Source organism: Erinaceus europaeus, chromosome 10, assembly GCF_950295315.1.
Source record: "Erinaceus europaeus chromosome 10, mEriEur2.1, whole genome shotgun sequence".
Taxonomy (NCBI): Eukaryota; Metazoa; Chordata; class Mammalia; order Eulipotyphla; family Erinaceidae; genus Erinaceus; species Erinaceus europaeus.
Window position 1 is genome coordinate 97040055 of NC_080171.1, and position 25619 is coordinate 97065673.

At 43.6% G+C, this 25619-nt stretch overlaps 1 protein-coding gene across 3 annotated transcripts in view; it reads left to right on the plus strand.

The window, feature by feature from the left end:
* Nucleotides 1-7470: 7470 nt before the first annotated feature.
* Nucleotides 7471-25619, plus strand: part of RABEPK (Rab9 effector protein with kelch motifs) — a 45583-nt gene continuing 27434 nt past the window's right edge. The window contains exons 1-3 of one of the 3 annotated variants that reach the window (XM_007539988.3): nucleotides 7471-7844; nucleotides 13250-13314; nucleotides 20343-20500. In XM_007539988.3, the coding sequence (XP_007540050.1) occupies nucleotides 13262-13314; nucleotides 20343-20500 (211 nt within the window). In that variant the 5' untranslated portion in view covers nucleotides 7471-7844; nucleotides 13250-13261. Of the gene's footprint in view, nucleotides 7845-7870; nucleotides 8024-13014; nucleotides 13137-13249; nucleotides 13315-20342; nucleotides 20501-25619 lie in introns of those variants that run through there. The other 2 variants (XM_016185006.2, XM_060200146.1) reach the window with 2 other exon arrangements.

Genomic DNA, 25619 nt, shown 5'->3' on the forward strand with positions numbered 1-25619 from the left:
GCCATCTGTCCCCACCTGCAGGAGGCAAGCTTCATGAATAATGGAGCACAGCTGTAGGTGTCTCTCCTTTCCTCTCTCTCTTTTTAAAAATAATTTATTTATTCATGAGAAAGATAGGAGAGAGAGAAAGAACCAGAAATCACTCTGGTACATGTGTTGCCGGAAACTGAACTTGGGACCTCATGGTTGAGAATCCAGTGCTTTATCCACTGTGCCACCTCCTGAACCACTCTCCTCTCTCTGTCTCCCTTTCTCTATCTCTCATCCTTTGTCAAAAAAAAAAAAAAAAAAAAGGAAGAAAGAGAAGAAAGGTTGTATTGCACCAAAGTAAAACACTCTGGAGGTGGCTGGGGGGGAGAGTACAGATCCAAAAAAAGATGGCAGAGCAACTAGTGGGGGTTGTTGTGTTATGTGGAAAACTGAGAAATGTTATGCACGTACAAACTATTCTATTTACTGTCGAATGTAAAACATTAATCCCCCAATAAAGAAATTTAAAAAAAAGAAAGAAAGATAAAGAAAGAGAAGAAAGGAGAACAGCCACCAGGAATAGTGGAATCATGCAGGCCCCGAATCCCAGCTATAACTCTGGTGGTATGGAAAATAAAGTATCAGGGAGTTGGGCATAGCACAGCAGGTTAAGCGCACGTGGTGCAAAGCGCAAGGACAGGCATAAGGATCCCAGTTTGAGTCCCCGGCTCCCCACCTGTAAGGGAATCACTTCATAGGTCTGCAGGTGTCTATCTTTCTCTTCCCATCTCTGTCTTCCTCTCCTCTCTCCATTTTTCTCTGTCCTATCTAACAACAACGACATCACTAACAACAACAATAATAAGTACAACAATAAAAAACAAGGGCAACAAAAGGGAAAATAAGGGCAGGGGTAGATAGTGTAATGGTTTTGCAAAGAGACTCTTATGCCTGAGGCTCCAAAGACCCAGGTTCAATCTCCAGCACCATCATAAGCCAGAGCTCAGCAGTGCTCTGGTAAAAAAAAAAAAAAAAAAAAAAGGAAAATAAATATAAAAAATATTTTAAAAATATATATCATGGTCTGGAAGGTGGCACAGTGGATAAAGCAATGGGCTCTCAAGCATGAGGTTCTGAGTTCAATCCCCAGCCGCACATGTACCAAAGTGATGTCTGGTTCTTTCTCTCTCATCTTCTCTTTCTCATAAATAAATAAGTAAAATCTCTTAAAAAGAAAATAAAGGATATCAGGGGCCAGAAGATAGCTATGCAGGGACACAACTCTGCAGGTAGGGCACACACCCTCACGGGCATGAGGCTGTTGTATTGTTATGTGCAGGTGTCTTTCTGTCTCTCTCCTTTATCTCCTCCTCCCCTTTCTTTTTTTTTTTTTTTTTAATTACAACCACATGGCCACCCCAGGTAGGATCTATTGAAATCTTGTCTTATGATCTCTGGCAACAAAGAAAACAAGTGAAGTGCTCTTATTCCTTTCTTACTAGGCACAACACAAATACAACTGAAAGTGTCACACATGGAATGTAAGGATGACTGCAGCAGCACCCCTACCTTCAGACATGTACAATTTTGGCAGCATAAAATGTGGTAGACTTAGAAGCATGAGGTGGGAGTTGGGTGGCAGTGCAGCGGGTTAAGCCCAGGTGGCGCAAAGAGCAAGGACCGGGGTTAAGGATCCCGGTTCGAACCCCGGCTCCCCACCTGCAGGGGAGTCGCTTCACAGGCGGTGAAGCAGGTCTTCAGGTGTCTATCTTTCTCTCCCCCTCTCTGTCTTCCCCTCCTCCCTCCATTTCACTCTGTCCTATCCAACAACAATGACATCAATAACAACAATAATGACTACAACAATAAAACAACAAGGGTAACAAAAGGGAATATATATATATATGGAGGGAGAGAGAGAGAGAGAGCATGAGGTCCAGAGTTTCCAGAACACTGCTCTGAACTCTCAATAGTCTTTTTTTTTAATTTAAGAAAGGATTAATTAACAAAACCATAGGGTAGGAGGGGTACAACTCCACACAATTCCCACCGCCCAATCTCCATATCCCACCCTCCTCCTCCCCTTTCGATTTCTCTCTGTCTCTACCCAATAATAAATAAAAAATACTTTTAAAAAAAGAATTAATGGGAGTCAGGCGGTAGCGCAGCGGGTTACGCGCACTTGGCACAAAGCGCAAGGACCTGCATAAGGACCTGGTTGGAGCCCCGCCTCCCTACCTGCCGGGAAGTCAATTCACAGGCGGTGAAGCAGGTCTGCAAGTGTCTTTCTCTCCCCCACTCTTGTCTTCCCCTCCTCTCTCCATTTCTCTCTGTCCTATCCAACAACAACAACAACAACAACAATAATAACTACAACAATAAAACAAGGGCAACAAAAGGAAATGAATAAATAAACAATAATAATAATAAAACAATGGTTGGGGAGGTGCATAAAACTTTGGTGGTAGGTGCTGTGTAGACCTAATCCTCCATAATTTTATAATTTTGCTATTGACTATTTATTAAGTTACAAATACACTTTATTTTTTAAATATTTTATTTATTTATTAATGAGAAAGATAGGAGAGGAGAGAGAAAGAACCAGACATCACTCTGGCACATGTGCTGCCGGGCATTGAACTCAGAACTTCATGCTTGAGAACCCAGTACTTTATCCACTGCGCCACCTCCCGGACCACACAAATACATCTTAAATACATTTAAAATTTAAAGAGAAGTAAATCACATACAAAGAAAAAGTGTGTGTGTGTGTGTGTGTGTGTGTGTGTGTGTGTGTGGTGGTAGAGCAGTAGCACAGCGGGTTAAGCACCTATGACGATGCCGGACCAGCGTGTGGATCCCGGTTCTAGCCCCTGGCTCCCCATCTGCAAAGGGGTCCCTTCACAAGCAGTGAAGCAGGTCTGCAGGTGTCTCTCTTTCTCTTCCCCTCTCTGTCTTCCCCTCCTCTCTCCATTTCTCTCTATCCTATCCAACAACAATGACAGGAACAATAACAACAACAATAAGCAACAAAAGAGAAAAAATAACCTCCAGGAACAGTGAATTCATGGTGCTAGCACAGATCCCCAGTGATAACCCTGGAGGCAAAAAAGAAAAAGAAAAAAAAAAAAAGGAAAGAAAAGTGGTGAGGTGGTACAACCGGTTAAGCGCACATATTACCAAGTGCAAGGACCCAGATTTAAGTGCTCTCCACCTGCAGGGGGTCCACTTCACAAGCAGTGAAGTAAGTCTGTGTCTTACCTTTTTCTCCCTCTCTCTATCTCCCTGTTTTCTCTCTCTTTTTAAGATTTTATTTATTTATTAATGAGAAATATTGGAGGAGAGAAAGAAAGAACCAGACATCACTCTGGTACATGTGCTGCTGAGGATTGAGCTCGGGAGCTCATGCTTGAAAGTCCAGTGCTTTACCCTCTGTGCCACATCCCAGACCACTTTCTGTCCTCTCTCAGTTTCTCTTTGTCCTATCTAATAAAGAAAAAGAGGGGTTACTTCACAGGCTGTGAAGCAGGTCTACAGGCGTCTTTCTCTCCCCCTCTCTGTCTTCCTTTACTCTCTCGATTTCTCTCTGTCCTACCCAACAATGATGACAGCCATAACAATAATAAAAGCAACGATAAACAACAACAATGAAAAAAAAAAAAAAAAAAAAAAAAAAAAAAAAAAAAAAAAAAAACAACAACAATGAAAACGATAGCCTCCAGGAGCAGTAGGTTCATAGTGCAGGCACTAAGCCCCAGTGATAACCCTGGAGACAAATAAATAAATAAATATGAAAAAGAAAAAGGAGAGAAATCAAAAAAAAAGAAGGAAAGAAAAAAATAGCTGAACCCCAGCAATAAACCCGGTGGCAATTTAGAAAGAAAAAGTGGTGACCCAGGAGGTGGCACATCAGATAGAACAGTCTACTTGCAAGCCTGAGGTCCTGAGCTCTGTCCCTGGCATTGAATATGCCAGAGTGATACTTTGGTTCTCTCTTTTCCCTTCACTCACTCATCAATAAAATATAGCGGGTGGAATAGATAGCATAATGGTTATACAAAGAGACTCTCTTCCCTGAGACTCTAAAATCCCATTTCAGTTCCCTGCACCATCATAAGCCAGAGCTGAGTAGTGCTTTGGTTTAAAATAAGTAAGTAAATCATAAGAAAATATTTATATATTTTTATATTATTTATTGGTAGAGAGAAACTGATGGAAGGGGAGGTAGAGAGGGAGAGAAAAAGAAAGACAACACTGCTTCAACACTCATGAAACTTCTCCCCAGTATGTTGACAAATGGATACTTGAACGCAGGCCCGTGTGTACTCAACCACCCAATCCCCAAATAATATAAATATTTTCAAAAGTGATTGGGCCAGAGAGGCTACTCAATGATATTATGCTTATGTGAGGCCTTAAATTCATTTCTCAATATCACATAAAAAATAGAATAGGGCCTGGGAAGTGAAGAGGTGGATAAAGCATTGGACTCTTTAAGTATGAGGCTCTAGTTGTTTTTTTTTTAATATTTTATTTATTTAAATGAGAGATAGAGAAGGGAGAGGGACCAGAGCACTGCTCAGCTGTAGCTTATGGTGGTACTGGGGATTGAACCTGGGACCTTGGATCCTCAGGCATGAAAGTCTCTTATTTTTTTAATGTTTTTTTAAAATTAATTAATTTATTTTCCCTTTTGTTGACCTTGTTATTTTTTATTGTTGTTGTAGTTATGATTGTTGTTGTTATTGATGTCGTCATTGTTGTTTGATAGGACAGATAAAAATGGAGAGAGGAGGGGAAGACAGAGAGGGAGAGAGAAAGACAGACACCTGCAGACCTGCTTCACCGCCTGTGAAGCGACTTCCCTGTAGGTGGGGAGCCGGGGTTTGAAGCAGGATCCTTTCGCTGGTCCTTGTACTTTGCACCACATGCGCTTAACCCGCTGCTACTGCCCGACTCCCATGAAAGTCTCTTTGCGGGAAGTCGGGCTGTAGCGCAGCGGGTTAAGCGCAGGTGGCGCAAAGCACAAGGACCGGCATAAGGATCCCGGTTCGAACCCCGGCTCCCCACCTGTAGGGGAGTCGCTTCACAGGCGGTGAAGCAGGTCTGCAGGTGTCTATCTTTCTCTCCCCCTCTGTCTTCCCCTCCTCTCTCCGTTTCTCTCTGTCCTATCCAACAACAACGACAACAACAATAATAACTACAACAATAAAACAAGGGCAACAAAAGGGAATAAATAAATAAAATAAAATATTTAAAAAAAAAAAAGAAAGTCTCTTTGCATATCTATTATGCTGTTTTCCCAGCCCTGAGGTTCTAGTTCAATCCCTTGCATGCCATGGGCCAGAGTAGTACCCTGTTCTTTCCCACTTGTAAAGAAATACATACATACATACATATATACGTACATACATACATACATATCTAGGGTGGAGGAGACAACACAATGGTTATACAAAAATACTTTCAGGCTCTTTCTCCCCCTCTATCCCCTTCTCTCGCCCAGTTCCTCTCAGTTTTTATCATAATAATACTTTAAATTAAAAAAAAAAACTTTCAGGCCTTAGGCTTCAAAGTCCCAAGTTCAGTCCTCAGTATGACCATAAATCAGAGGTGAGTACTGCTCTGGTAAAAAATAAATATTAAACTTAAAAAAATGATAATGAGGGAGTCGGAGTAGCTCAGCGGGTTAAGCACACGTGATCACGCAAAGCGCAAAGACTGGCTTAAGGATCCCGATTTAAGCCCCCAGCTCCCCATCTGCAGGGCAGTAGCTTCACAGGCAGTGAAGCAGGTTTGCAGGTGTCTGTCTGTCTTTCTCTCCCCCTCTGTCTTCCCTTCCTCTTTCCATTTCTCTCTGTCCTATCCAACAACGACGACATCAATAACAACAATAATAACTACAACAATAAAAACAAGGGCAACAAATGAGAAAATAAATAAATTTTAAAAACCCCACCTTATCAATTTCATTTACAGATGATGACAGTGACACCAGAAAACAGTAACTTCCATAGGAATACTTTTATGAATTGTTGTTGTTACTATTGTTATTATAATCATTACGAAAGCACTGCTCAGTTATGTATCTCCCCAGCACTTATTATTTAAAGATTTATTTTACTGATTGCATATCAGAGATTTCCACATGAGACAGAGAGAAAGAAACCAGAGCACAGTGTGGAACATGTGGTGCTGGTAATCCAGCCCTGAACCTCTAGCATGCAAGTCCAGTGCTCTAGCAGTTGAGCCATTTCTTCAGTCACTTACATTTTTTGTAAGTTTTTTTGTTATCTTTATTTATTTATTGGATAGAAAAAGCCAGAAATTGAGGGGGGGGGGTGATAGAGAGAGACAGAGAGACACCTGCAGCCCTGCTTCACCACTCCTGAAGCTTCCCCCCTGCAGGTGGGGACCGGGGGCTCAAACCCCAGTCCTTGAGAACTGTAACATGTATGCTCAAGCAGGTGCACCACTACCCAACCCCAGTCACTACCCAGCCCCAGTCACTTACATTTTTAACAAGAACACTCACTTATGGTGGTGCCTGGGATTGAACCTGGGGCCTTGGAACCTCATCTATAAAAGCCTTTTGCATTACCATATTATCTCCCCAAGTCTCCTTTACTTACTTTCATTAGAGAAAGACCATAGCCAACCCAGGACCTCACATACACAATTCATACGCTCTACTGCTCAGCCATCTCTCAGGCTTTTAGTTGAATTTCGTTTTCCTTATACTTTTTATGATTGTACCTACTTATTCTATCTCTCTCTTTTTTTTTTTTTTTTACCAGAGCAGTGACCAGCTCTGGTTTACGGTGGTGCACGGGATTGAACCTGGGACTTGGAAGCCTCAGGCATGACAGCCTGTTTGCATAGCCATTATGTTATCTACCCCTGCCCTCTCCTTTTTTTTTTTCTTTTTCCTTTTAGCTATTCTCTCTCTCTCTCTCTCTCTCTTCCTTTAGATCGCAAACACCAGGAGGCCAGGAGCGATGTTTCTGTCCTTAAAAGACAGAGTGAAGGGGGGACAGGCGGTGGCGCAGTGGGTTAAGCGCATGTGGCGCAAAGCGCAAGGACCGGCCTAAGGATCCCGGTTCGAGCCCCCGGCCCCCCAACTGCAGGGGAGTCGCTTCACAGGCGGTGAAGCAGGTCTGCAGGTGTCTCTCTTTCTCTCTCCCTCTGTCTTCCACTCCTCTCTCCATTTCTCTCTGTCCTATCCAACAACAAACAACATCAACAATGGCAATAATGAGAACCACAAGGAGGCTACAACAACAAGGGCAACAAAAAGGGGGAAAAATGGCCTCCAGGAGCAGCGGATTCATGGTGCAGGCACCCAGCCCAGCAATAACCCTGGAGGGAAAAGAAAAAAAAAAAAGACAGAGTGCAGCCAAAGTTAGAGAAGCTAATTATGGAATGAGTCAGCTGTTTAAGGCGCCAAAGATTAAACTGGCCTAAAGAGTTGGCGGGAGAAAGTCCACATCCAGCAATGCACCCTTAGCTCTTCCTTTCAGCAGCCAGGTCTAACAACCGCTAGTGCTGAAGCGACCCCAGTCCCTTTAGGATGGCCTCGCTGCCCATGGAACTGGATCACCCGAGTGGACGCCCAGCTCCCCAGCAATTCGACTCTGAGCCGTTTCCAAGTACCCTGGGCTTAGTTACTGTGAGGTGGAAGAGGGAAGGCCCCTGGGAGCGCCAGTTCTGTTTGGCTCGGGAGACCTGCTTCGCCGGGGGAGGCCGCGCCCTGGGGGCGGGAGCAACCGGGCGGTTGGCCGGCGCTGCTCCGGGGTGCCGGGGAGGGGCGAGGGTCTCCGTCCCGCCTCCATTCGGGCGGAGCCACGGCGTGGGACCAGAGTGAACCGCCGCAGGTAACGTTGTTGGGGCCGATGGGGGGACTCAAGATCCCGGTCCTGCGCCATCCTCGGTAGTGATAGCTACGTCCTTTGCAGGAGTGTCTAGATGGAAAGCGCTAGAAAGGGCCTCCTCCGGAAAAGGACCAGCCGATTCTCTTCTGACCTTGTCTTCTAGCCTCTGTCCCTGCCACGCGGTACGAACCGGGCTTAGGACCTCAGGGGTGACCGCAAAGTCCCCAGTGCAGGAGAAGTTTACCCCATTGGGCTTTGGGCTTTAAGCACAACTATTAGTGGCTTCATTCATTCACCCTCATTTCTACTCTGTTCTGGGTGGGCCCTTTGCTAGGTCCTCTGAGTGAATGAAAGTGAGCCTGTTTTCTTGGGATTTAGTCTAAAATCTATAGTCTAGAGGTTTTATGTATTGTTACATTTTTTTTTTTAACCAGAGTACTGCTTAGCTATGGGTTGTGGTCATGCTGGAGACTGAACCTTGGGACCTTTGGAGCCTCAGCCATGAAAGTTTTCAAATAACTATTATGTTATGTCCCCAGCCCAAGATTTTATTTTTTAAAGATATTTAATAAGTAGATTCAGGGTAGTCTGCATAATGCTGGTGGCTCAGTAGATTTAATTTTTTTTTAAGTTTCTTTATTGGGGAATTAGATTTAAAAAATTTTTAAAATTTATTTTATATATTTTAAAATTTTATTTATTTATTTATTTTGAGAGAGATGCAGAGAGACACACACAGAGAGAGAAACACCAGAGCACTGCTCAGCTTTGGTTTATGGTGGTGCTGGGGATTGAACCTGGGACTTAGGAGCCTCAGGCATGAGAGTCTGTTTGCATAACCATTATGCTGTCTCCCCCGCCCAGATTTTTTTAAAAATATAAATCTTTATTACTTATTGGAGATAGCCAGAAATCGAGAGGGAAGGCGTGATAGAGAAAGACACCTGCAGCACTGCTTCACTACTTGCAAAGTTTCCCCTCCTTCAGGTGGGGACCAGGGGCTGGAACCCCGGGTCCTTGCACATTGTAACATGTGCACTCAACCAGGTGCGTCACGTCACCATCTGGCCCCCCTTTTTTTTTTTCTTTCTCAGTAGATCTATTCAGAGAACAAGTGGAGAAGGACATAAATATATATGGAAAATAACAAATCAGGGGACATTTATAGAAGTTTTTTTTTTTTTTAACCAGAGCACTACTGAGCTCTAGTTTATCATGGTACAGGAGATTGAACCTGGGACTTTGGAGCCTCAGGCATGAGTGTCTTTGAATAACCATTATGCTGTCTACCCTCCCACCCCCATCAGGGGACATTTAAACTGGGCCTTGAAGGTTGACTAAGAATTTGCTAGTTGACCAGAGAGGAGAGAACATTTCAAATATGGGAGGCAGCAGAGCCTGCAAATGATGAAAGAAAGCACTTGTCCTTTGTCCCATTAGAGGAACAGGCACAGTTCAATATCCTAGAAATTGTGGAGGGAAGTTCCTGGAATGAAGGTTGAAACCAAATGCTTTGAATGCTATACAGAAGTCAAATTCATGGTCCATGCTCCCTTGCTCCCAGAGGGATAAAGACTAGGAAAGCTTTCAATGAAGGGGATGGCTTACGGAGTTCTGGTGGTGGGAATTGTACCCCTCCTATCCTATGGTCTTGTCAATATTTCCATTTTATAAATCAAAAAAAGTCAAGTTCAATATTTTATCAACTTTGAAATGTGTTGTTTTTGAATTGGGGATATAACATAATGGCTATGAAAATTATTTCCTTTTTAATTAATTGATAAAATAGAAAGGTTGAGAGGGGAAGAGGAAGTAGAGAGGAAAAGAGAAAGAGACTTGCAGCACTGCTTTCCTGCTAGTGAAGCTTCCCTCCTGCAGCTGGGGACTGGAGCCTTGAGCCCAAGTCTTTACACATTGTAATGTATACATTCAACCAAGTGCACTACATCCCAGCCCCACAATTTTCATGTCTGAGGCACCAAAGGCCCTAGGTTCAATTCCCAGCACCACCATAAGCCAGAACTAAGCAATATTATGGTAAAAGAAAATAATAATTTAATTAAATACATTTTAAAAAGTAAATAAAATAATAATAAATGAAATTTTCCTTTTGATAAGTACAAACATCTTATGGTCTTTAAATTTTTATTTTGGGTGAGGGAGATAGCATAATAGTTATGCAAAAGGCTCTCATGCCTGAGGTTCTGTGGTTCAAGGTTCAATCCTCAATATAAGCTAGAGCTGAGCAGTGCTCTGGTTTAAAAAAAAAAAAAAGGCAGAACTGAGCAGTGCTCTGGCCCTTGAATTTCTCTTATTTTTATTTTTATTTATTATTTACTTTTTATTTATTTGCTTTTTTGCTTCCAGGGTTATCTCTGGGTCTGGGTGCCTGCAGTATGAATCTACTGCTACTGGCGACCATTTTTCCAATTTTGTTGCCCTTGTTATTGTTGCCATTGCTGTTGTTGTTGGACAAGACAGATAGAAATCAAGAAAGGAGGGGAAGACAGAGGGGGAGAGAAAGACACCTGCAGACAACTGTTTCATCACTTGTGAAGCGACCCCCCTGCAGGCAGAAAGCTGGGGCTCAAACCGGGATGCTTACACTGGCCCTTGCGCTTGGCACCATGTGCGCTTAGCCCCCTTTGATTTTTTTATTATCTTTATTTATTTATTTATTGAATAGAGACAGAAATCTTGAGAGGAAAGGGGATGATAGGAAGAAAGACAGAGAGACACCTGTAACCCTGCTTCACCATTCACAAAGCTTCCCTCCTGCAGCTGGGGACCGGGGGCTCAAACCTAGGTCCTTGTGCATTGTAACATGTGCACTCAACCAGGTGCGCCACCACCCGGCCCATTTTTTTTCCTATTTAATTTTTTTTTTTTTTTTGTATTCCCTTTTGTTGCCTTTGTTTTATTGTTGTAGTTATTATTGTTGTTATTGATGTCATTGTGCTGGATAGGACAGAGAGAAATGGAGAGAGGAGGGGAAGACAGAGAAGGGGAGAGAAAGGATAGACACCTGCAGACCCGCTTCACTGCCTGTGAAGCGACTCCCCTGCAGGTGGGGAGCCGGGGAGCTCGAACTGGGATTCTTACGTAGGTCCTTAAGCTTTGTGCCATGTGCGCTTAACCAGCTGCGCTACTGCCCGACTCCCTCATTTTTATTTTAAAGTATTTAAAAAATGTATTGGGACCAGATGGTGTTATACCAGGCTAAGCACAAAGGCCTGGTTCAAGCCTTTATCCTCTCCTCCCCTCCCCTCCCCTCCCCTCCTAATTTCTCTCTGTCTATCAAAAGGAAAGAGAGAGAGAGAGAGAGAGAGAGAAAGAAAGAAAGAAAGAAAGAAAGAAAGAAAGAGGGGGTCAGGCGGTAACGCAGCGGGTTAAGCCCAAGGACCTGCATAAGGATCCTGGTTAGAGCCCCGGGCTCCCCACCTGCAGGGGAGTTGCTTTACAGGTGGTGAAGCAGGTCTGTAGGTGTCTGTCTTTCTCTCCTCCTCTCAGTCTTCCCCTCCTCTCTGTCCAATCCAATAACGAACAACTTCAACAATAACAATAATAATCACAACAAAGCTACAAGGACAACAAAAGGGGGGAAAATGGCCTCCAGGAGCAGTGGATTCATGGTGCAGGCACTGAACCCCAGCAATAACCCTGGAGGCAAAATATAAATAAATAAATAAATAAAAGAAGGAAAGAAAGAGCCCCAGAAATAATGGATTCATCATGCAGGCATCAAGCTCTAGTGATAACCCTAGTGGCAATAAAAAAAAAAGAAAAGAAATTATTTTGAGGCTTGGCAGGTATAGCTGTGGACTTCAAAGTATAAGGCATCAGATTCAATCCTTGGTATCACATAAGCTGGAGTGCTATTCTGGTATCTCTTTCATCTATCTTGTGAAAGAAATCCCTTTAAATGTACTTTGAGGGCCTGGGTGGTGGCATACCTGGTTAAGTGCATGTACAAGGTACTGGGTTCAAGCCCCTATCCCCACCTGCAGGGAGAAAGTTTCACAAGTGGTAAAGCAGTGCTCCAGATGTCTCTCTCCCTTTCTTTCCTTTTTTTTTTTTTTTTTAAATCTTTTTACATTTTTATTTATCATTGAATTGATAGAGGATGGAAATTGAGAGGGGATGGAAGATAGAGAGGGAGAGAAACAGAGAGACACCTGCAGCCTTGCTTCATCACTTGTGAAGCTTTCCCCCTGCAGGTGGGGACCAGGAGCTTAAACCTGGGTCTTTGCACACTACTGTGTGTGAACTTAAGCAGGTGCTTCACTACCTGCCCCCCCCCCCCATTTATGAGAAAGATAGGAGGAGAAAGAATCAGACATCACTCTCGCACATGTGCTGCTGGGGATCGAATTCAGGACCTCATGCTTGAGAGTCCAAAACGTTATCACTGCACCACCTCCTGGACCACCCCCACTCCCCCCCCACCCCGCTTTTTAACCATAGCTCTGCTCATTGTTGGCTTTTGGCAGTGGTGGGAATTGAACCTGGGAACTCAGAGACACAGGCATGAAAGTTGTTTTGCATAACCACTGTGTTATCTCCCTAGCCCATTAAAGTTTTTTTTTTTTTTTTTAGGGATTTTATTTATTTATTAATGAGAATGTTAGGAGGAGAGAGAGAGAGAACCACACATCACTCCAGTGCATGTGTTGCCAGAGATTGAACTTGAGACCTTCTGCTTGAGAGTCTAATGCTTATCTACTTCGCCACCTCTTGGACCACAAGATTTATTTTATTTTATTTACTTATTTTTTTTAACTCTTTAAAAAAATTTTTTTAAATCTTTATTTATTGGATAGAGACTGCTAGAAATCAACAGGGAAGGGGCTGATAGAGAAGAAGAGAGACAGAGAGATACCTGCAGCACTGCTTCACCACTCACAAAGCTTTCCCTCTGCAGGTGGGGACCGAGGGCTTAAACCCAGGTTGTTGCACATTATAATACATGCACTCAACCAGGTGCCACCACCCGGCCCCAATTTTTTATTTTTTTATTAACACAAAATAAATGGAGAGAGAGAACCAGAGGATCACACTGGCCTAAGTAATGTCAGGGACTGAACTTGGGACCTCATGCTTATAAATCCTAAACTGTCTTTGGACTACCAACAGGAAAAGTGTTTTTTATTTTTGTTTATTTGTTTGTTTTTAGACTTGATTGTTTGCGAGAGACAGGAGAATAGAGAACCAGAGCATCATTCTGGCATATGGCAATGCATGCCAGAATTGAACTCAGGACCTCATGCCTGAGAGTCTAACACCCCATCCACTGAGGCACTTCCTGGACCATTTCAACAGGAAAGGTTTTAAAGAAAGGAGGATCTAATTTATTCTATGTTTTAAATAAAAAGTAACTATTAGTGTCTAAAAGTGTCTTTCTTTCTTAGGCCTAGAACACCATGAAGCAGCTGCCAGTTTTGGAGCCTGGAGACAAGCCCAGGAAAGCAACTTGGTTAGTAAGGAAGGATTCAGACACAGGGGAAAAAAAAGCAAAAAAAAAAAAAAAAAAAAAACATGAGGTTTTTTTTTTTCATTTATAACTAGTTTACTAACATATTTGATCATCAGTGAAAAAGGGTAGCAATGGAACTCTCTACAGCTTCTAGTAATTAGACTCAAACTGTCTGAGAGGGCCTTCAGAGGGAAGATAGTGGGGGCAGCAATTATCACAGAGCAGATGTTGATTTTATTAAAATTCATTTACCAGGAAAATAAGGCACTGACCATCTGGCATCTCAGCACCAGTGCTGTATTTTCCCTTGAGCTGTGACTCATTTTAAAGACTTTCAGGGAAATGGATTTGGATTAAATTAGCTTCACTATTCTTGGCTGCTTGCTCAAACAGCCCTTCATTCACTGGTCTAATGGGGGCGCTGCTGTGTAAGCAGGTGCTGCAGGCACAGAAGTGCATACATAGCCTTGTACTGGCGAAATAGTTCACTTGAGTAGTCCACTGCTTTGCCATGAGCACGACCCAGGTTCAAGCCTGGCCCCCACTGCGTTGAAGGAAGCTTTGGTGCTGTGGTCATTTTCACTCTCACTGTAGTCTCTGTTTTTTACGAAAATGAAAGAGAAAGAAAAAGAAAGAAAGAGAAATAGAAAAGAGATGTGAGCAGTATCATAGCACCGCTCTACCATTCCAGAAGCTTCCCTAAGCTGTGTCCATGTGGTTTTAGGGGCTCCAACCTTGGTTCTGTCTATAGCAAAGTGTGAACTCCCAAGTCAGCCATCTGCTGGCCACCCAGCCCCCACCCCCTTTATTTACTTCTTTGAGAGAGTGATGGAAACAGACATAGGAAGAGAAGAGACATCACTATAGTGCTCTCCCACCCATGGCATGCGAATTGGTGCTTAACAGCCTGAGCTATCTATCTCCCTGGCCCCAACAGGACAGATTTTAAAGAAGGGTCATGCCATTCCTGGTAGTCCTGTGTGGTGCCAGGACTCAAGTTCAATGCATGTGCATTACTGGATGATCCAATTTCCAGGCCCAGTCTCAGTAAAATCAAATAAAAAGTTGAACAATTGGAAATAAACAAAACCCTTTTGTGTCTTCCTATTGATTATGATTATGATGATTTTTCTTTTCTTTTAAAAAGATTTTTAAAATATTTATTCCCTTTTGTTGTCCTTGTTGTTTTATTATTGTAGTTATTGTTGGATAGGACAGAGAGAAATAGAGGAGGGGAAGACAGAGAGGGGGAGAGAAAGATAGACTTTTTTTTTAATATTTATTTTATTTATTCCCTTTTGTTGCCCTTGTTGTTTTATTGTTGTAGTTATTATTGATGTCGTTGTTGTTGGATAGGACAGAGAGAAATGGAGAGAGGAGGGGAAGACAGATAGGAGGAGAGAAAGATAGACACCTGCAGACCTGCTTCACTGCTTGTGAAGCGACTCCCCTGCAGGTGGGGAGCCGGGGTTCGAACCGGGATCCTTATGCCGGTCCTTGTGCTTTGCACCACCTTCGCTTAACCGGCTGCTCTACAGCCCGACTCCCGAGAAAGAAAGACTTGCAGACCTGCTTCACCACTTGTGAAGTAACTCCTCTGCAGGTAGGGAGCCAGGGTCTCCAGCCAGGATCTTTATGGCGGTCCTTGCGCTTTGAGCCACCAGCGCTTAACTCACTGAGCTACTGCCTGACTCCCCAATGATGATGATTTTTAATTTTTATTATTATTTATTATTATTTATTTTTTTTACCAGAGCACTGCTCAGCTCTGGTTTATGGTGGTGCAGGAGATTGAACCTGGGACTTTGGAGCCTCAGGCATGGGGAGTCTGTTTGCATAACCATTATGCTATCTACCCCTGCGATTTTTAATTTTTTAATATTTATTTTCCCTTCTTTGCCCTTGTTGTCTTTTTTTTATTGTAGTTATTATTGTTGTTATTGATGTCATTGTTGTTGGATAGGACAGAGAGAAATGGAGAGAGGAGGAGAAGACAGAGAGGGGTAGAGAAAGACACCTGCAGACCTGCTTTACCGCCTGTGAAGTGACGCCCCTGCAGGTGGGGAGGCGGGGGCTTGAACTGGGATCCTTATGCGGGTCCTTGCGCTTCGCATCACATGTACTTAACCAGCTGCGCTACAGCCTGACCCCCGATGATGATTTTTTTTCTTTTTTTATATATATTTATTTTATTTATTCCCTTTTGTTGCCCTTGTTGTTTTATTGTTGTAGTTATTATTGTTGTTGTCGTTGTTGGATAGGACAGAGAGAAATGGAGAGAGGGAGGGGAACACAGAGAGGAGTTGAGAAAGACACCTGCAGACCTGCTTCACCGCCTGTGAAGGGACTCCTCTGCAGGTGGGGAGCCGGGGTTCGAACCGGGATCCTTATGCCGGTCCTTGTGCTTTGCGCCACCTGCGCTTAGCCCGCTGCACTATAGCCCGGCTCCCGATGACGATTTTTAAAGCATAGTCCTGGTGCCTGGGAGATAGCACACTGTTTATGCAGAAAGAGTTTCATGCCTTAGGCTACAAGGTCCTAAATTCAATCCCTGGCACCACTATAAACAAGAGCTGAGCAGTACTCTGGTAAAAAAAAAAAAAGGTGGGGGGACCAGGGGAACTTGGCAGTAGCACACTAGGTTAAGTACACATAGCATGAAGCTCAAGGACCAGCCCAAGGATCCTGGTTCAAGCCCCCCAGCTCCCCACTTGCAGGTGAAGTGGGTCTGTAAGTGTCTGTTTTTCTCTCCGCCTCTCTGCCTTCCCGTCCTCTCAGTTTCTCTCTGTCCTGTCCAACAACAACAATGGAAAAAGATGGCCACCAGGAGCAGTGGATTTGTAGTGCAGGCACTACAATAACACTGGAGGCAAAAAAAAAAAAAAAAGTTTTTAAGGTTAGCAAAATAACTCCTTGGATAGTGCTCTGCCTTGCCATGTGTGATCCAGATTCAATCAAGGCTTCCACTGCAATGAAGGAAGCTTTTTTTGGGAGTGGGGGTAGACAGCATAACGGTTATGCAAAGACACTCTCATTCCTGAGGCTCCAAAGTGCCAGGTTCAATCCCTGTACCACCAAAAGCCAGAGCTGAGTAATGCTCTGGTAAAAAAAAAAAAAAAAAAAGGAGAAGGAGAAGCTTTTTTGGAGTCATATCTAGTAGACCACACATGTTAGCATGTGTGAGGACCCAGGTTCAAGCCCCTGCTCCCCACTTACAGGGAGAGAGCTTCACAGGCAATGAAGCAGTACTTTGAGGGTCTCTTTCTTACTTCTTTCTGTCTCTATTAGGAAAGGAAGGAAGGATAAAAAAGAAGGAAAGTGGGGGGCCGGGTGGTGGCTCACCTGGTTGAGCATACATATTACGTTGCACAAGGACCCAGGTTCAAGCCCCTGGTCCCCACCTGCTGGGGGAAAGCTTTGCGAGTGGTGAAGCAGTGCTGCAGGTGTGTGTGTGTGTCTCTCTCTCTCTCTCTCTCCCTATCTCCCTTCCTCCTCTCAATTTCTGGCTGTCTCTATCCAATAAATAAAGATAATAAAAAAAATTTTTTTTAAAGGAAGGAAAGAAAAATAGCCACTGTGAGTGGTGGAGTCATTGTGTAGGCACTGAGCTCCAGCAATAACCCTGGTGGCAAAAAAAAAAAAAAAAAGTAGGGGGCAGTGGTGCACCTGGTTAAATTCACATATTACCTCTCAAAGACCAGGGTTCAAGCCCCCCCTTCACCTGAAAGGGAGGATACTTCATGGGCAATGAAGTAGGTCTACAGGTCTCTCTCTCTCTTTCCCCTCCTCCCTCAATTTCTCTTTGTCCTATCCAATTGAAAAAAGAAAAAAGTAGAAAAAGAAACGGCCACTGGTCGCAGTAGATTCATAGTACTGGCACTGAGCTTCAGTGATAACTCCGGTGGCAATAAAATAAAGTGGAAAAAAAAGGTAGAAAGGTTGAGTGACTGGGGAAGTGGTAAAGCATCAGACTTTTCATGTGAAACTCTCTCTCATGTAATCAACTTAAAAATCTGACAGAGTGGGAGAGAAAGCTATTAACATTTTTTTTTTGACCAGAATGCTGCTTAACTCTGGCTTGTGGTGGTGCTAGGAATTGAACCAGGGACTTTGGAACCTTTTTTTGCGTAACCATTATGCTGTCTCCCCAGTCTAATAAGTCTTCTTAGTCTACATACCCTTCCTTCCTTCCTTTCTTTTTAAAAAATATTTTATTTATTTATTAATGAGAGGGGTAAGAGGAGAGAGAACCAGATGTCACTTTGGTACATGCGCTGCCAGCGATCAAGCTCAGGACCTCAGACTTGAAAGTCCAATGCTGGGAGTCTGGCGGTAGCACGGCAGGTAAAGCACACACAGCGCAGAGTGCAAGGACCAGCGGAAGGATCCGGTTTGAGCCTCCGACTCCCCACCTGCAGGGGAATCGCTTCACAGGCGGTTCTTCTTCTTCTTCTAGCGTTTGCCCTTCTTCCGTAGCCAGTCAACAGCGTCAGGTTGAGCCTGATGTAAAGTTTCGAGACCTCCTTTGAAGCTGGAGAGGTGGCAGTCGTTGACTATGTGGGTCATAGTCTGTCTGTAGCCACAGGGGCAGTTCGGGTCGTCTCTGGCTCCCCAGCGATGGAACATAGCGGCGCACCGGCCATGGCCTGTTCGATAGCGATTGAGGAGGGCCCAATCATAACGTGCTAGGTCAAAGCCGGGTTGACGCTTGCAGGGGTCTGTGATGAGGTGTTTGTTCTTTACCTCAGCTGACTGCCAACTCTGTTTCCAGGCGGTGAAGCAGGTCTGCAGGTGTCTGTCTTTCTCCCTCCCTCTCTGTCTTCCCCATCTCTCTCCATTTCTCTCTGTCATATCCAACAATGATGACATCAATAACAACAATAATGACTACAACAATAAAACAACAAGGGCAACAAAAGGGAAAATAAATATTTTTTAAAAAGTCTAGGGAGTCGGGCTGTAGCTCAGCGGGTTAAGCGCAGGTGGCACAAAGCACAAGCACCGGCATAAGGATCTCGGTTCGAGCCCCCACTCCCCACTTGCAGGGGAGTCGCTTCACAAGCGGTGTAGCAGGTCTGCAGGTGTCTATCTTTCTCTCTCCCTCTCTGTCTTCCCCTCCTCTCTTCATTTCTCTCTGTTCTATCCAACAACAATGACAGCAATGATAACTACAACAATAAAACAACAAGGGCAACAAAAGGGAATAAATAAATAAATAAAAAGATATGGAAAAAAAATCCAAAAAGGAATTTAAAAAAATAAATAAATGACAAATAAAAAAAGTCTAATGCTTTATCCACTGTGCCACTTCTCAGACAACCCTTCCTTCCTTCTCTCCCTTCCTATCTTCCTCCCTCTTTTTTTCTTTTTCATTTTTTTTTTTTTACCAGAGCACTGAGCAGCTCTGGTTTATGGTGGTTCAGGAGATTGAACCTGGAACTTCAGAGCCTCAGGTATGAGATTCTCTTTGCATAACCATTATGCTAGCTACCCCCACCCATTTCTTTTTTTCCTTAGAGATTTTATTTATTTATTTATTTTCAAGGGAAATGACTTACTATATCTATTGTTTATGACAAAATTTGAGCTTTTAGGTGAAAATTTTGAGTTTTAGAGAATTTGTAATTGTCACCAATTGTCTGACAGCTTTCCTTTTTTTCTCTCTTTTTTTTTTATTGGGGAATTAATGTTTTACATTCAACAGTAAAAGATTTTATTTATTAATGGGAAAGATAGGAGGAGAGGGAGAAAGAACCAGACATCACTCTGGTACATGTGCTGCTGGTACATGTGTGAACTCAGGACCTCATGCTTGAGAATCTACTGATTTATCCACTGCACCACCTCCAAGACCACACATTCACCTTTTTAAAATTATCTGTACTTATTTATTGGATAGAGACAGCCAGAAATTGAGAGGATGGGGTTGAGAGAGAGAGGGAGAGAGACAGAGAGACACTTGCAGTCCTGCTTCACCACTTGTGAAGCTTTCCCTCTGCAACCAGGGACCAGGGCTTGAACCTGGGTCCTTGCCCATTGTGATATGTGTGCACAACCAGGTATGCCACCGCCTGGCCCCCACATTTACCTTTTCAAGTAAGCACTGTTGCTCTTATCATTTTACAAATGAGGAAATTGAGGTTCATGAAGATCCACATATCTAAAAAGAAAAGAGTGGGAATGGATGAGGTCTGTCTGAACCAACAAATCATGTTCACAGCTACCATCCAATGGCACAGCAACACCAACACCAATGAATATTTCTGAGTGTTAGTTTCCCATTCTACTGATTCTACTCTCCCAGGGTATCTCCACTAGATTACTATGTGATGATTGGGACAAAATGAAAAAGCCATAACTTTATGTGTAAATAGAAGGTACTGTTATTAAGGGGCTGGGTGGTGGCGCACCTGATTGAGTGTTCATGTTATAATGCACAAGGACACAGGTTCAAGCCCCCAAACCCCCACCCCTGCAGGGGGAAAGCTTTGTGAGTAGTGAAGTAGAGCTGTAGGTGTCTCCCTATCTCTCCCTCTTTATCACCCCTTCCCTCTCAATTTCTGACTTGTCTCTTATTTTTATTCTTTAAATTTTATTTATTTATAAATATTTTATGTATTTATTATTGGATAGAGTCAGAGACAGAATTGAGAAGGCAGGGGGATAGGGAGAGAGACAGAGAGATGCCTGCAGCCCTACTTCACCACTTGTGAGAGGCTTTCCCTCTGCAGGTGGGGACTAGGGTCTTGAACACAGGTCCTTGTCCAATGTAATCTGTGTGCTTAACCAGGTGTGCCACCTCCTGGTCCCAATTGCTGATTGTCTCTATCCAATAAATAAATAAAGATAATTTAAAAATTATATATATGTATATATACGGTATTGTTAATAATCAGACTGCTTTGTTGGCTACAAGTTCAAGTGTGGATGTGTAAGAATATCCCAGTGAATACTTTCTGAGGAATGTAAAGAATGTATTGTTGCATTTAATCTGCTCAGACCTTCTGAACACATCATCCTTTTGGCAGGTATACCTTGGCCCCTTCTGGAGACAATCCCTGTGCTCGGGTTGGCCACAGCTGTTCCTATCTACCCCCAGTAGGTGATGCTACGAGAGGGAAGGTTTTCATTGTTGGGGGAGCAGATCCAAACAGGAGCTTCTCAGATGTGCATGCCATGGATCTGGGTAAGAACGGCAGCTGCAGAGCACTTGCTCTCTAGTGACAGAGCAGCACTTTTGTGCTGACCACTATTAAGAACTCTAGTTCGGGGTTACTAAAATACTGCACTTAGTGCGCTGCTTTGCTATGTGTGCGACCCCAGGTTCAAGCCCGGTCTCCACTGCATTGAAGGAAGCTTCAGTGCTATTGTCAACTTTTTTTTTTTTAATTTTACTTTTTTAAAAAATATTTATTTTTGGGAGTTGGGCGGTAGCACAGCGGGTTAAGCGCATATGGTGCAAAGCGCAGCTCCCCACCTGCTCGAGCCCCCAGCTCCCCACCTGCAGGGGAGTCGCTTCACAGGCGGTGAAGAAGGTCTGCAGGTGTTTATCTTTCCCTCTCTCTGTCTTCCCTTCCTCTATTTCTCTCTGTCCTATCCAACAATGATGACATCAATAACAATTTATTATTTATTCCCTTTTGTTGCCCTTGTTGTTTTATTGTTGTAATCATTATTGTTGTTATTGATGTCATTGTTGTTGGATAGGACAGAGAGAAATGGAGAGAGGAGGGGAAGACAGAGGGGGAGAGAAAGACACCTGCAGACCTGCTTCACCGCCTGTGAAGCGACTCCCCTGTAGGTGGGGAGCCAGAGGCTCAAACCGGGATCCTTATGTGGGTCCTTGAGCTTTGCGCCACCTGTGCTTAACCAGCTTTACTGCTGCCCAACTCCCTATTGTCTTTTTTAAGGCTTAAGACTTAATTTTTTTTACCTTTATTTATCTATTGGATAGAGACAGCCAGAAATTGAGAGGGAAGGGGGTGATAGGAAGAGAGACAGAGAAAGACACCTGCAGCTTCACCACCTGCAAAGCTTTCCCCTTGCAGGTAGGGACCAGGGGCTCTAGTCTGGGTCCTTGAGTTCTGTAACATGTGCACTCAACCAGGTGCACCACCACCTGGCCCCTGTTGTCTTTCTTTCTCTCTCTCTCTCTGTGTGCCTATCTAAAAGGATAATAAAATAATATTAAAAGAAGAAGAAAGGGAGGAGGAGGAGAAAGAGGAGGAGGAGAAGAAGAAGAAGCACAATTGTCAGGTGGTAGCACATCAGGTTGAATGGACATGCGCAAGGACCTTGGTTCAAGCCCTGTCCCCACCTGCAGGGAAGAGCTTCACTAGTGGTGAAGCAGTGTTACTGGTGTCTTTCTTTCCTTCTCTCTTTCCCCTTTACCATTCAATTTATCTCTTGTCTCTATCCAATAAATAAATAAAATATTAAAAAATTTTAAAAAGGAGAACACCAATTCAGATTGGAGAGAGATTTTTCCATAAGAAAATGAACATCGGGAGTCCGACGTCAGCGCAGCGGGTTAAGCGCACGGCGCGGCAAACGCTAGAAAAAGAAGCGCATGGCGCAAAGCGCAAGGACCGAGTAAGGATCCTGGTTTGAACCCCAGGCTTCCCACCTGCAGGGGAGTCGCTTCACAAGCAGTGAAGCCGGTCTGCAGGTGTCTTTCTCTCCCCCTCTGTCTTCCCCTCCTCTCTCCATTTCTCTCTGTCCTATCTAACAATGACGACATCAATAACAACAATAATTACTACAACAATGAAAAACAACAAGGGCAATAAAGGAAAATAAATAAATATTTTTTAAAAAATTAACATCACTGGGAGTTGGGCAGTAGCACAGTGGGATAAGCGCACAAGGCACAAAGAGCAGGGACACGCTTAAGGATCTTGGTTGGAGCACCTGGCTCCCCACCTGCAGGGGTGTCGCTTCACAGGCGGTGAAGCAGGTCTGCAGGTGTCTTTCTTTTTCCCCTCTCTGTCTTTCTCTTCTCTCAGTTTCTCTCTGTCCTATCCAAAAACAACGACATCAGTAACAACAATAATAATAACCACAACAACAATAAAATAACCGGGGCAACAAAAGGGAAAAAAATAGCCTCCAGGAGCAGTGGATTCATGGTCCTAACCCCAGCAATAACCCTGGAGGTAAAAGAAAAGAAAATGAACATCATTGATATTCCTAAGCTCTCAGCAGACAATTGGAACATTTCCCCCAAACCATCACCTTGTTTCAGGCGAAAGAACTCATGGAGCCCTGCTCACCTAGCCTTAGCTCATGAAATCCTTCTCAGAGATGCCTTGATAACACCTCCTCCTCTTCTATTCCTGTGTATTTCCAGTTAATCACTAAATCCTAAATAGCTCTGTCTTTTTTTTTTCTTTTTCCTCCAGGGTTATTGCTGGGGCTTGGTGCCTGCACTACGAATCCACTGCTTCTGGAGGCCCCCAGCTCTGTCTTTTTAAAAATATTTTTATTGGGAGTCTGGCGGTAGCACCATGGGTTAAGTGCACGTGGCACAAAGTGCAAGGAATGGCTTAAGGATCCCAGTTCGAGACCCCGGCTCCCCACCTGCAGAGGAGTCGCTCTACAAGTGGTGAAGCAGGTCTGCAGGTGTCTATCTTTCTCTCCTCCTCTCTGTCTTCTACTCCTCTCTCCATTTCTCTCTGTCTTATCCAACAACAACAATAATAACTACAACAATAAAATATCAAGAGCAACAAAAGGGAATAAATAAATATTAAAAAAATTTTTTTATTTAGTGGCCAGGAGGTGGTGCAGTGGATAAAGCATTGGATTCTCAACCAAGTGGTCCCAAGTTCAGTCCCAGGCAGTACATGTACCTAGTGATGTCTGGCTCTTTTTCTCTCTCCTTTCTTTCTTAGGAATAAATAAATAAATTCTTTAAAAAATGTATTTTTTACTTATTGTCTGGAGACAGAGAGAAATTGAGAAGGAAGGGGGAGGTAGAAAGGGAGAGTTGGGCGGGCCGGAGGTTAGCGTAGTGGGCTAAGCACACAGGCTGCAAAGCACTGGGACCAGAGTAGGTGTAAGGATCCCAGTTCCAGACCCCAGCACCCCACCTGCAGGCAGGTCACTTCACAAGCAGTAAAGCAGGTCTGCAGGTGTCTGTCTTTCTCTCCCTCTCTGTCTCACTCTCCTCTCTCCATTTCTCTCTGTCCTATCCAACATCAGTAACAGAAATGACAATAACAGCAAGGACAACAAAATGGAAAAAATAGCCTCCAGGAGCAGTGGATTTGTAGTGCAGACACCAAGCCCCAGCAATAACCCTGGAGGAAAAAGAAGAAAGAAAAGAAAGGGAGAGGGAATGGTTCGGAAGGTGGTGCAGTGGATCAAGTGCTGGGCTCTCACACATGAGGTCTTCAGTTCAATTTCTGACAGCACATGTGCCACAGTGGTGTCTCATTCTCTCTCTCCACTCCTATCTTTTCATGAATAAATAAAACCTTTAAAAAAAAAAAAAGGAAAAATAATTACTGTTTTAAAAGGGAGGGAGATGCCTGCAGCCCTGCTTCACCACTTCTGAAGCTTTCCCCCTGCAGATAGAGACCAGAGGCTTGAACCTGGATCCTTGTGTACTGTAATGTGTGCACTTAACCAGGTGCACCACCCTGGCCCCAGTAGCTCTGTCTTTATCCACGTCTGCCTATTTCACTACTCCCATTTATATTACTACATCAAGCTCCTGGGGTTTTCCTGCTTCCAGCTTTACAGACTATACTGTGCATTCTCCATGCCTAGCCAGAATTTTTTTTTTTTTTTTAGATTTTTTAACTTTATTTGATAGGACAGACAGAAACTGTGAATGAAGGGAGCTAGAGAAGGATAGAGAGACACCTACAGCACTGCTTCACCACTTATGAAGCTCCCCCTTCACCCCCACCCCTATGCAGGGCCTTTAACTGTGGCCGGGGTCCTTGAGCATGGTACCATGTGCATTTAACCAGGCATGCCACTGCTTGGGAGAGAAAGACAAACACCATAGCTGTGATTCTCCATTGTGGTGATAGGGGCCTGAACTCAGGTCCTTTCACATCGTAAAGTTTGCACTTTACCAGGTGAGCTATCTTCCAGCTACCTGTTTGTTTTTTGTTTTCTCCTCTTTCTTCCTTTTTCTTGATTTCTTCCTTCATCCCTTTTTTTATTTCTTTGCCTTGTTGCTGGGGCTCACTCACTGCCTGCACTCCAAATTCACTGCTTTTGTGGCCATCTTTTTTTTTTTTTGTATAGGACAGAGAGAAATTGAGAGGGGAGAAGGAGAGAGAATGTGTGTAATATAGACACCTGCAGACCTGCTTCACTACTTGTGAAGCGACTGCCCTGCAAGTGAGGAGCCAGGACTCAAACTGGGATCCTTACGCGGCTCCTTGTGCTTCATACTGTGTGTGCTTAAGCCCACGCGCCACCGTCCGCCCTCCTTTCTCTTCCTCTTATTTTATTCTTGCTATTATTATTATTATCGTTATTATTATTTTGCCTCCAGGGTTATCTCTGGGACTCAGTGCTTGCACTATGAATCCACTGCTCCTGGAGGCCATATTTTCCCCATTTTTGTTGTCCTTGTTGTTATTATTGTTGGATAGGACAGAGAGAAATTGAGAGAGGAGGGAAAGACAGAGAAGGGGAGAGAAAGTCACTGCTTGTGAAGCGACTCCCCTGCAAATGGGTTGCTGGGGGTTCAAATCAGGATCCTTACTGGGTCCTTGTGCTTCATGCTATGTGCACTTAATCCATTGTGATACTGCCTGGTCCCCATTTATTTATTTATTTATTTATTTATTTATTTATTTTAATTTCTTTATTGGGGAATTAATGTTTTACATTCAACAGTAAATACAATAGTTTGTACATGCATAACATTTCCCAGTTTCCCATTTAACAATACAACCCCCACTCGGTCCTCTGTCATCCTTCTTGGACCTGTATTCTCCCCACCCACCCCAGTCTTTTACTTTGGTGCAATACACCAATTCCATTTCAGGTTCTACTTGTGTTTTCTTTTCTGATCTTGTTTTTCAACTTCTGCCTGAGAGTGAGATCATCCCATACTCATCCTTCTGTTTCTGACTTATTTCACTCAACATGAATTTTTCAAGGTCCATCCAAGATTGGTTGAAAACAGTGAAGTCTTTTATTATTTTTTTTTTCCTTTCCCTAACTAGACCATGCTCAGTTCTGGCTTATGGTGGTGTTGGAATTGAACCTAGGATCTCAGAGCCTCAAACATGAAAGTTTTTTGCATAACCATTATGCTATCTCCCTGGCCCTACTCT